General features: G+C 39.6%; 1 protein-coding gene across 3 annotated transcripts in view; it reads right to left on the reverse strand.

Annotated features, from left to right (window-relative positions):
• CSMD1 (CUB and Sushi multiple domains 1) overlaps nt 1–12,920 on the reverse strand; it is a 2,064,385-nt gene that overhangs the window by 251,232 nt on the left and 1,800,233 nt on the right. For all 3 annotated transcript variants that reach the window (XM_054657204.2, XM_016960221.4, XM_054657205.2), the window contains 4 exons: nt 12,272–12,367; nt 2,338–2,541; nt 1,296–1,420; nt 335–431 (listed from right to left, as the gene is read on the reverse strand). In XM_054657204.2, the coding sequence (XP_054513179.1) occupies nt 335–431; nt 1,296–1,420; nt 2,338–2,541; nt 12,272–12,367 (522 nt within the window). The remainder of the gene's footprint in view (nt 1–334; nt 432–1,295; nt 1,421–2,337; nt 2,542–12,271; nt 12,368–12,920) is intronic.

A 12,920-nucleotide genomic window follows, 5' to 3' on the forward strand; every position in this document is an offset into this window, starting at 1 on the left:
AGTTGAGAACTGTTTCCTAACCTCTGCCTCTTTGCTACCTCACATTATTATTCCTGGCTTCTGCTGCCAGCCTGAGACCTGCCACATGTCCAAGCTGTACTTACTATCTGACACTTTTAGATTGGTCTCCTCCTCGTGGAGAACACAGCTTTGTTTTTACTCACCTGTTTCTTGATGGTCTTACTCTAAGACTTTCAGCACTAGAGCAACCATTATGGAGATAGAAGAATTGTGTAGGAAAATTTCTATGTGGAGTGTTTGTTGTTATTTATGTTGTTTTCTTGGTGTTTGCAGATTTTGAGTCACACAGGTGAGGAAATTGACTCCATCTTACCTGAGAAGCTTCCCAGTCTCGGTGCGGTCACATCCCCACCATCGTGGATCTCAAGGGAGTCCCAGTTCTGCTCCGTGGCAAAACTGATCACTTGGATCTACCAAACCATGACATTAAGTTAATATTTATTTTTGGCTTAACACAATTAGTCTAATTAGATGGGGTTTTGGGGTTTTTCATGATTAAGGTGTATATATGTATATATACATATATACACCTTAATAATGCCTCCAATGCCATATATATATATACATATACACCTTAATAATGCCTCCAATGCCATAATATTATATATATATACCTTAATCATGAAAATCATCTATCTATCTACATATATATGGCAAAATTTAAAAAAACAAACCATCAAAGAACAATTTATTTTTCTTTTCTTTTTTTTTGAGATGGAGTCTTCCTCTGTCACCCAGGCTTGAGTGCAATGGTGCGATCTTGGCTCACTGCAACCTCCGCCTCCCAGGTTCAAGCAATTCCCCTGCCTCAGCCTCCCTAGCAGCTAGGATTACAGGCGTATACTACCATGCCTGGCTAGTTTTTGTATTTTTAGTAGAGACAGGGTTTCACCATGTTGGCCAGGCTAGTCTTGAACTTCTGACATCAAGTGATCTTCCTGTCTTGGCCTCCCAAAGTGCTGGGATTACAGGCATGAGCCAATGTACCCGGCTGAAAGAACAATTTCTACAAATGGTACTTTTTATAGTTTTTATTCTAAAAAAATTGATTATATGTATTCAAAATATAGAAACATGGTTAGAAATATTTTGTAGAAATACTAAGAAAAGGGAAACAGAGTATAGTCTATGTATTTAAAATAACCAATATAAAAGGAAAAAAGAGAGAGGGAGAGAGAGAGAGATGGAAAGAAAGATAGAACAAAAGAATGAAAGAAGGAAGCCCATGGACCCCAGCTGAGCCCTGTTGTAGACTGTGGACTTCAAGGACTCACCTGAATTCCCGAGCCCTCCGTAACTATGATCTTCCATATACAGTTCAAGTTGTTTCCGTATGGCTCAGGGTAGCCGGGGGACAGGATTGTACCTCTTCGTTGAGTGAAATTGCCACTGCAGGGTACTAAAAGACAGAACCATATGTCATGAAATAAAGTGCTGTGGGACAGTGTTGATTTGGCATGCAGTTTTCTTTCACTGTGTGACCAGACGGTAAGAGAAAATGTACATTAACAATGATACGTTAAACGGCATTTTTAGCCAAGGTAAAATTCAGTGTATTCTCTTTTAAATTAGCAAAATAATTATTACCTATTATGCTACTCAGTTATAGATCTTGCGTCTATAAATAAATCTATCCAAGTTCTCTAAGAAGGGATGATGTCTAATGATGGCATCTCCAAAGTGAATTCTGTTTAGAATAATTTACCTACTATAATTTAAGGACCTTGGCAGAGTCTTCTCTTCTCCATGCAGACATGCATCTCCAAATGATATTAATGAGATTTATGAGCAAATTCAAGAGAAGAGGCGCTTAAAATGTACAAATGATTCAAGTGCTAATCATGATTGCGCTGGAGTTTTCCACACAAAATGAAGCAGGTAAACTATAACTAACAAGGTCATTGTTATTCAGCCTGCATTTACCTATTAATTTTCAAACATTCATCAGCACCAATTTATTAAAAGGACGTTACACAAGTAATATAGCAAATCAACATGATAATGGTTTTTTCCCAAAATGACATTATGTTCTACACCCATGACTTTAGAGTTGATGGCCTACTTCATAAATATGGAGAAGGGAAACATGCTTTATCCTTGTTAAGATGATGAGTTGTTTTATGAAACACAATAATTTTTAGGGTTTGGCTACTAACTCAATTATTTCCCATGAAACAAACTGCCCTTTAAATGGGTCATGAGCCAGATGGATTTACGTAGCCGGGATAGAAACATGAGAAGTAACTCTTTGGCACCACCACACAGTTCTGGCGGGCAGCCCCGTGCCCGCGATCGCCGCTTAGGGACACTGCTTACCCACACAGCTGGGGATCGTGTCGTTCCACTGTGCCAAGGCATTGGGCACGGACTGGCAGTGGAGCGCCGTGGAACCCTGAAGCAGGTATCCCGGGTTGCACTCGAATCGGACGATGGAGCCGGCCGAAAACTCAGAACCAATTCTCCTTCCGTATCTGGGCTCGGGGACAGAGCTGCATTGGGTGTCACTGGTACGAGGAACAGCTAGAAGCAAAGTACACAACACAGCCGTCTGTGTCTCCATCAGCAAGCCAGGACGTTGCGTGGAACGTGGGTTTAAGACGGGACCAAGGAGAGCTGATGCAGACAGAGAATTTAATAAAGCCTCCAACAATCGGTATAGAGAATGATTTGAGGAGCTGGGACCACGCAGAGCTGGTGCAGATAGAGAAGTTAATAAAGCCTCCAACAATCGCTATAGAGAATGATTTGAGGAGCTGGGACCACGCAGAGCTGGTGCAGATAGAGAAGTTAATAAAGCCTCCAACAATCGCTATAGAGAATGACTTGAGGAGCTGGGACCACGCAGAGCTGGTGCAGATAGAGAAGTTAATAAAGCCTCCAACAATCGCTATAGAGAATGATTTGAAGAGCACGTTCCCAACTGTACTTCATCCTCAGGACCATCTCAGTGTCCTCATTTCAGATGAGGAAAAAGGCATAAAATGACTCATCGCCTTATGAGGACGGATTGATATTCAGGCGATTACATTTAATCATCCTGCTAGTGATAATGAGATGACTAACCATGCGTACTTGTCCTCACAGGCCTCAGAGTCTAATGAGAAAAGCTACCATATGAAGGATTTGTTATAATATGGCCATCGTGATGTAATAAAAATCTTAAACTACCATCAGATCCAGCAATCCCACTCGTGTATACTTATCTAAAGGAATTTAAATTGGGATCCCAGAGAAAAATCGGTACTCTCACATTCATTGTAGCATTCTTCAAAATAGTCTAGATGTGCAAACAACCTAAATGTCCATCATCAGATGAACAGATAAAGAAAACATGGAGTAGATAAAAGAAGAAATTCTGCTATTTGTAATAACACGGATGAACCTTGAGGACATCGTGCTAAGTGAAATAAACAAATAAGCAGTCACAGAAGAACGAATACCTTATGATTCTACTTCTATGGGGAGATCTAAAGTAGTGGCACTCATAGAACCTGAGAGATTTACAATGGTAGTTACTGGGGGCTGGGGAACAGGAAAATGGGAAGTAATTGTTGAGCGGGTATAAAGTTTCACTTACATAAAATGAGTATGCCCTGGAGACCTGCTCTACAGCACTGTGTTTATAGTTAAGAGGGTAGATTTTTCTAATTAGAACACCTGCTCCACGTTCCATCATGTTGCATTTATTCCTCCCTAAAGTCACCTAGGATGATCTCAAATCTTAACAAGCCCTGGCTGGGTGCCGTGGCACAAGCCTTTAATCCCAGCACTTTGGGAGGCTGAGGAGGGTGGATCACTTGAGGTCGAGAGTTGGTAGATCAGCCTGGCCAACAGGTGAAACCCCCGTCTCTACTAAAAATACAAAAATTAGCCGGGCGTGGTGGCACATGTCTGTAATCCCAGCTGCTCGGGAGTCTGAGGCAGGATAATCACTTCACCCTGGGAGGCATAAGTTGCAGTGAGCCAAGATCGCACCACTGCACTCCAGCCTGGGTGACAGATTGAGAAACAAATAAATAAAATAAAAAATGAAAAAATAGCAAGCCCCTCCAGTTCTCTCTTGATGAGACTTTCCTAGGTTCTGTAAAATGGGTGGCCTTCATTGTTGCAGCAAGCAAAAACCCAGGGATATGGAATGACGTGTGTGTATCTCATGGGCTTTGGATAGTGGGTACTGACAGGTACGTATCAGTGCAACGTGTGGGTGAGATAACTATTCAGGTTGTATGGCAGAAATTACCATCTACAGGAGATATTCCTGTTTATCAAAAGGAATGTGGGATAAAGATTAAAAAATACTTCAATTGGCAAAGAGGTCCGTCACACTAGGCAAACTCTGAAAATAGTTATGCCCTTCGAAATTTGCTTATTTTGTTTTTGTCCTCTGCAATGAAAAAGACAGTATTTAGGTACTGTCTCTGGGATTCTATCCTCCTCAGTCCTTCTGTTTCTTCATCCTAAATGCACAGTCCTTTAACAGAATGTGCTCGTATACTCATTTTCTCTTCAAATAACCCTTCTATCTTCCCATGGCTTTTTCTAACACACTGGAATCTGTTTTATTTATTTATTTTCTGTTGAATCACACCAATGACAGACATGATTTGGGTAACTGCTGCTGGGGAAGCAGTTCCATGAAAACGGAAATTGGCAGATTATTTTGATTAAACGATGTTTCAATTTGGTGTTGAGATATTTTCTATCAGAAGGCAAAATTAATAAAAGTGTCTACCTTTCTAACAGCACTGATGTGGAAAATAATTAATGATTTATCAGAATCATTCTTCTCCAAGCTAAAAATGAAATACAGAATAACTATAATATTCTATTATAGGCCGAGGATCTTTTATCTGAAATGTTTGGTGTTTCAGGTTTTGAATTCTTGTAGATGTTGGAATATTTGCATAAACATAATGAGATATCTTAGGGATGGGACCCAAGTCTAAACATGAAATTCATTGATGTCTAATACATGCTTTATACACGTAGCCTGATACACCTTCTACACGTGCTTTATCCTTGTTAAGATGATGACTTAGTTTATGAAACACAGTAATTGTAATGGTTTGGCTACTACTCAATTGTTTCCCATAAAACAAGTTGCCGTTTAAATGGGTCACGAGCCAGATGGATTTATGTAGCCTGGAGAGAGGCATGAGAGGCAGCACTATGGCACAACGGAGAAGTTCTGGTGGGCAGCCATTTTATACAATATTTTATATTTTAAAATACAAATACAATATTTTATATTTTAAAATACAAATGCAATATTTTAAATAATTTTGTGCATGAGACAAAGTGTTGACTGCATTTTCTATTGTGATTCGTCCATCACGTGAGGTCAGGTGTGAAATTTTTCCTTTGCGGAGTCATGTTGGTGCTCAAAACAAAGCTGATTTTGGAGCATTTTGAATTTTGGATATTCAGATTAGGGACGCTCAATCCATATAACAAAATATTTCTTGAAATTAGTTGTGTCATGTTTGCATGCTTGAGTATTTTGTTAGAGTTGAATAATGGCATGAAGAAAAAAAAAGATATCCCATAGAGGCTTGCACAATCATCGCAAGGATCTTCCACAAAATGAAGAGCTATTGCCAGTTTTTCTACTTACGCTAGATTGCTTACAAAATACCTGCTATCGTGGCAAAGGTTGCACTTATCGAAGAGGCTTCAGGTATTGCATCTCTCACTTGTATATCTGGGAGCTATACAAATATATTTGAGAGCTATGCAAACATATTTGTACCTTTGAGAGATACAGGGTATCACTGTCTTTCCAAGTTCCCAAAATGAGGAGAAATACAGCACCAAGGGTCATTTGTACACAAGTCACTATTAACTTTCTTCACGAACTTCAGAGTGGTCTATTTTCAAGGAAAATGACAATACATGAATAACACCTGCAACTGGCTAACATGACAAATAATGTTTTTTAGAGGAAGAAGTTTGGAAAGTGAGGACACCAATTGTAAGGATTTGAGACAGTAGGATAGGGAGGCAGGGAGAAGCTGTGGAATTGAGACATCACAGCTCCACGGAACGTCTGGGCAGGGGGTGGGTGGAAATCAGACGGTGCTGCGTAACTACATCCTCCCCGCCCGTCCTCTGGGTCTGGCCCTTCACCTGGACATTTCAGACGGCATCCGAGAGAAAAATTCTATCGTCTGTCGTCATCATTCTCTATCCTTTAGGAAATATTTCACACTGCTGTGAAGCCAAATTGAAATCAGCCAGTGGAAAAGTGAGCAGGAATGAGGTCAGCCTGGAATACAGGGTGATCAACAAAATGACTGACTTCTCAGGCCAGACAACCGTGTTTCTTCAGAGGCAGAACGCCCTCCTCTGGGGCTTTGAGGGGCTGAAAGTGGGAAGCGGCGCAAATGTGTGCTCATCTGTCGGGGAAAAGCCAGAAGCATGTTGTGACAGGTTTGATGATCACCCTTCAACACCACAAATGCTCTAAGCTACAGATAGATGCTGCTCCTTTACTGCACCTCTGTTACAGTCGATGTGAAAACCACAACAACAATCATAAAACAAATCTGAGTGCATGTAGGACTCACTTGCAATACCTAAGTGAAGCAGTTTTCTTTTTGATGTAGTGACTGAGGGACATTTTCTATCTCAAAATCATTCCTCTCGCATCGTTGAAAAATCAGGTTGGACAAGCCATTACTAGTCAATGAATTAAAACATACATCACTGAATTGCAAGCAAAATTTTACATTTCTTCTTCTTTGCAAAGAATATGCATTTTATAGGCTCTTGATACAAATGTGAGTTTTTAGATGTGGAAAACTAACTAAGCCATATAATTCATGCCATCTAAAAAGAAGAAGAAACCAAGGGAAAATCAATCAAAACATGTATTTGCCTGCCCAGAAATAACCTCAAGTAAAGAAATTCTTAATGTACATCTTTCCTACCCAAACTGAGAAAAAAATATTTCTGTGTTTTTAGCTCTGTTTATTTTCGGGAGACCATTTGATTAACCATTTTATTTTATTTTATTTCATTTCATTTTTGAGGTGGAGTCTCATTCTGTCACCCAGGGTGGAGTACAGAGGTATGATCTAGGCTCACTACAATCTCCACCTCCCAGGTTCAAGCAATTCTCCTGCCTCAGCCTCTCAAGAAGCTGAGACTACAGGCACATGCCACCACACTTGGCTAATAATTTTTTTTTTTTTGTACTTTTAGTAGAGATGGGATTTCGCCATGTTAACCAGGCTGGTCTCGAACTCCTGAGCTCAGATAATCTGCCTGCCTTGGCCTCCCAAAGTGCTAGGATTATAGGCATGAGCCACCATGACTGGCCTAATTAACTATATTTCCATGAATGCTAAAGAGACCGAGTCTTTCCAGCAGAAGACCCTGGAAAAAGAAACCTTGAGCTCCTGAGCCTGGGATGCAGGTGCTGCTTCAGGTGAGGAGCCTGGCAGAGGAGAACCCAGGTTAGAGATGGTGACCCGGAAAACATGACTTGAAAAAGTCCTGGCCAATAGACATTTACAAGCTGGGCGCTGCGGAAGGGGTTCAATATAGAAATATGGTTTCCTTTTCCCTTTAAAATGTACAGTAAATCCTTGCAGTTTACTCATTTTGGTGTGAGTGTGTGATCTGGAAGGAACTGAAAGCAGCATTGAATTCTATGTTGAAACAAATTACAGAAATAGGCCTTTTATGAAAACAGCCATGCATAAATATAAGACAATTGAAAAAAGTAGCATGGATGAGGTACTCTCCAATATGAAGGTTTACTGAGACACAGTCAATCATGCACATCAGAGGGATGCGGGAGAAGACAGGGCAGGGTGGGCAGCTGTGACCACCCTGTCTTAAATCCGCAGGAGCCTGGGAGCAGGCAGGAAAGAGAAGGATGTGGGCTCTGCCTCCCTTGGCCTCTGTTTTCAGGCGGATTGATTCTAATGTTGAAAGACATGAATTACAGGCCAAAGCAAAGTCTCTAAATGCAATGTAATTACTTAATGGCATAGAATCAATGGCCTCTTCTAATCCTGGAAGAAGCAGACTGTGCTGGAGTTACTAAGAAACAGTTTGTGTGATGTTCGGCTTTTGCATTGCGTCTAAGAATATGTTGATTTTCGGTGTAATATATTTTCTGTGAAATGACAAAGATCCCTAAACCTGTATAACCACGGCCAGTAATGCAGGTCCTGCCAGTCCCTGCTTGATGGTACAAGGCCAGGGAACTTAGGGAGAAGAGGGGAAGCTACAGGAGTCTCCTCCACTGTGAATACTCGAGGAATTCCCGGGAGCTAAGAAACTGGTATAAAACACTTTCTGCTTGATGCCAAAAAGCAAATGTACAAAGCTGAACATATTCAACATTTAAAAGCAAGAATTGTGTATCTCCCATGTCTTCAAGAAAGCTTGCTAATGCAGGGAAAAAATGTAGTCATGGTTCAGACTTGGAATATTTAAACTGTCAGAGGTGTTTGATCCAGAGTGACTCCATCTTCAATAGGGGCTGTATAAAACCAGGCTGAGACCTACCAGGCTAAATTCACAGGAGGTCAGGTGTTCTAAGTCACAGGATGAGGTAGGAGGTCGGCACAAGGTATAGGTCACAAAGACCTTCCTGATAAAAAGACGCCGTAAAGAAGCCGGCCCAAATCCACCAAAACCAAGATGGCGACTAAAGTCACCTGTGGTCATCCCCACTGCTCATTATATACTAATTATAATGTATTAGCATGCTAAAAGACACTCCCACCAGCACGATGACAGTTTACAAATGCCATGGCAATGCCAGGAAGTCACCCTAAAGGGTCTAAAAAGGAGAGAAATCCTAGTTGAAGGAATTGTCTACCCCTTTCCCAGAAAACTCACTAATAATCCATCCCTCATTTAGCATATAATCAAGAAATAATAGCAAGTATAAGCAGCTGAGTGGCCCATGCCGCTGCTCGATGGATTAGCCGTTCTGTATTCCTTAACTTTCCTAATAAACTTGTTTTTACTTTACTCTATGGACTCCCCCCAAATTCTTTCTTGCGTGAGATCCAAGAACCTCTCTTGGGGTCTGGATCCGCACCCCTTTCCGGTAACAAAACCATTACAGATACTCTTATACTTCAGGAGGGGAATAATTAGATTTCTTTTCATGCCAGCTTCTCACCATAGCTTTAGCTTCTCAATTCTATTTGATTATATCACAGCTGATGAAGTGGTTGCTGATTCAGAGTGGGGTGAAAGGTTGGGCAGGCAGGACTCATGCCTGAGCCACAGCTGCAAACAGTGCTCCATAATCACTGAAACTTGTTGGTAATGCAGGTCACTCATCTCAGTCTCCACACTGCTCCTTCCATCACTGGAGACCAGTGAGTTGTGAGCGTTTCATTCCTGGGAGAGTGGATAATGACCATGCCCGTTCATTCAACGGCAGCAAACTAAAGATAAGAGAAGCTCCTGGCAAGTGCTGGCTCACCATGGATACATGCATGCTGAAGGGTTATCCCTTTCTGAAGGGTCACTGGCCACAGCCTTCTGTGGGGCACCCCATGATCTCACTCACACCTTCTCTCATGCTTTCCAAATGTACCCATCTGCTCTCAAGAAGTGTGGAAAACACACAAAACCCCAGCAATTGCATAGATTAACTAGAATACTGCATTAAAGAGCCTCTAGACTTACATTGCTTCAGAAGTTCAGAAAGATGGTAACATCATCATTAATTCTGTCTTCACATTACTAACCAGGATGACATGGGAGGTGGGAGGCAGAAGGCTAGAGACCATGATCTGTGCATGTCTGGAGTCACACGTTTTTTGCACACTGACGCTGTTGCAAACATATTTCACAGCAGTCCCCAGCAGCTCTTTATAACAGAACTGTGTCTGTTAACAAGGGTTAGCTATCCTACAACCACGGAAGACATAAAGTCTGTGTGCAATTTGAAGCTGAATTTGTTTATGAATGAATGAAGCTGTAATGGTGTATGAAAGCACTGTTTAGAATATTTTTCTATAATATAGCTCAAATAATTTTTTTTTTTTTTGAGACGGAGTCTCACTGTGTTGCCCAGGCTGGAGTGCAGTGGCGCGATCTCCACTCACTGCAAGCTCCGCCTCCCGGGTTCAGGCCATTCTCCTGCCTCAGCCTCCCGAGTAGCTGGGACTACAGCCGCCCAGCACCACCCCTAGTTAATTTTTGTATTTTTAGTAGAGACGGGGTTTCACCGTGTTAGCCAGGATGGTCTCGATCTCCTGACCTCGTGATCCGCCCGCCTCGGCCTCCGAAAGTGCTGGGATTACAGGCGTGAGCCTCCGCACCCGGCTTCAAATACTTTTTAGGCTTCAATGGAACTACTGTCTTTCAAGAAGCAATGTTCAATTTAACTTTTCATGTGTATGCAAAACTTTTACCATTGCTGTTGAGTAATTTATAAGTTGCATTTATGATTCTAGTTCTTCCAAAAAAACTTAGTTTTGACAAAAAGACATCAATTTTCTGCATAAACACACTAGTAGGAGCAAAGCAAGAGAAGGAGGTATATTAGAAATTTATAAAATATTGAGGATGTTAGAGTCGTCATATACTCTTGAGGACAAGAAAAATAAATTTCCTCTATAAATGACGTTCTTTTCTTTCTACTTTTCTGTATCTTTGACATTTTGATGAAAACGTATTACTTTAAATAAGCATAATTTTTAAAATACATGCCTACCAAGGACAACATTTGCATATAAGACACCAGGATATTTGCATGCAATATATTGTCTGATGATGGGATAGATTTTATAATCTTTATCAAAAACCAAGGAAAGCCCCTTATAAAGGCAGACAAGGTCAGTCACTTGAGTGTTTCCAGGAGAAAAAATGTTGAGGCAGCCTAGTTTCCTTACACATCTCACAAACTGGTCTAAACATGATTCCGCTTTTGCAAAGTCAGATAGAATTTATTTGCAAAAATTAGAAGTAGTAAGAGACGGGTTGTTTCAACAGGCCACTCTCTAATAAAGTCCATTTTTAAAAACTACTGGGTAATTATTTACATTTTAATAAAAGGTGTAACTTATAACAATGTAACACCTTTTAATGCATTAGCATCTCCATTCATTCAATGGCTACTTACACAGGATCAGAGAGATCTTTGTCTCCTGATTAACTGTTAAGCATCATCCTCATTATCTTCCCATTACTCTTTAAATTACCTAATTGCTGAAAACTGAAGGGTTTTTACACTGAACTGTTTTGAAGTCATGAATTTCCCAATTTGAGATGATTAGAAATGATTGATACATAATATAACACTGTTATACTCCATCTTTTTAAAAAATACATAATAGTATCAATAATGTTTTCTGGAGGAATCTTTATTAAAGGAAAGAAACCATTGCTAAGAAAAAATTTTTCTCCAGATCTGAAGAAAATACTTAACAGTGGCCATTAGTATCTGTAGCCTCCAGCAAAACTGAGACCTAGAAAAACTAAATATTGCTTCTTATTTTTGAACACACAGTTTATCTCTGAACATGATCATTTCTTCCAGATCTCAACCTTCACAGTCATGACAAGCTCCACGCAAAGACTTACTCCAAGCTTCCGAAAGTGTATGAACAGTTTATGTGGTCATTTTTTCAATGCAAAACAAAAGTGAAACAAATTAGGAGAAAATTCTTTACTTTTCAGAATCTTTGAGCAATCTCAAATATTTTTTAAAAGGTTTAAATTAAAAGATAAGTATAAAGGTGTAAAAGTACCCAAAGTTAATAAAACACAAACACAATAAAATAGGTATTTAGTTAGGATAAGAGATGCATGCATGATATTTTGTTTTTTGTTTTGTTTTGTTAAATTTCCATTTAAGCTTAGTTTTTATAATAAAATGTGAAATTGTATAATGCATTTTAAATATATGTCCTATATTGTTCCTAAGATCTAAACTATTTCAAAATACGTAGTTAGATAAAATACTGTATTTGAAGTCATCTTATGAGATGTGAAGAGCTACAGAAAGGTAATATGATCAATATTTATTCCCTTCTAGTGCCTGATAAATTAGATATTATTGTGTTTTTGTAGTAGAAATATGAGTTTCAACTGTCAAAAAATGTAATATTTTTATTAAATAATTTTATTATAAACGTATGAACACCTTCAACTCCTTAAATATTACAAAAATGCAGCTGAGATGTTTTGAGTGCTTTGTCTGAGACTAGCCGTGTGTGCAGCATCAGGAAAGACCACAGTGACATGTGGAGACATGTGGAGTGACGCTTACCTTGATACACGAAGTGGAAGCCCCGGGCAGAGGCACCGCTCTTTGCACTGAATCGGAGCAGAATTTGATTTGACGTAGCCAAAGGCAATGTTTCCCCTAGAAACGAAAACAGAGACAGTACGTGGGATTCAGAAAACACACGGCACCGTGGGGGACGGTAGTATTTTGGAAAATGGTGATAAAGTCGAAATTTTACATTTATTTTTTGAACTTTTAAAACATTTTCACTTTATGGTTTAAAACTCAAATATGTTGTTTTTATAAAGATTAAAAACTCTGTCTTAGGCAAGAATAGGCAGTGCATTTGATTAAAATATACTGTAATCATTATTTCGCTTATGATTTCTTTTGAAGAAAGCACCAATGGTAGGCCTATATAATACAGTAGACAGAAGTAAAGGGTGAATCATTTGCTCAGAATCACCTTAATTTGATTTTAGTTAAAATTAAAAGAATTTTACTTAAAAATTTTTTAAAAGTAACTGAATCCAAAGATGATTTTTTTTAAATTAAAAGATTCAGAAAAGGCCTTCTGAAGTATATTTTTAACCTTTAAAAGCACGTATAGGCCAGGTGAGGTGGCTCACACCTGTAATCCCAGCACTTTGGGAGGCTGAAGCTGGTGGATCACTTGAGGCCAGGAGTTTGA

The sequence above is a fragment of the Pan troglodytes genome, chromosome 7 (assembly GCF_028858775.2).
Source record: "Pan troglodytes isolate AG18354 chromosome 7, NHGRI_mPanTro3-v2.0_pri, whole genome shotgun sequence".
In the NCBI taxonomy this organism is placed as follows: Eukaryota; Metazoa; Chordata; class Mammalia; order Primates; family Hominidae; genus Pan; species Pan troglodytes.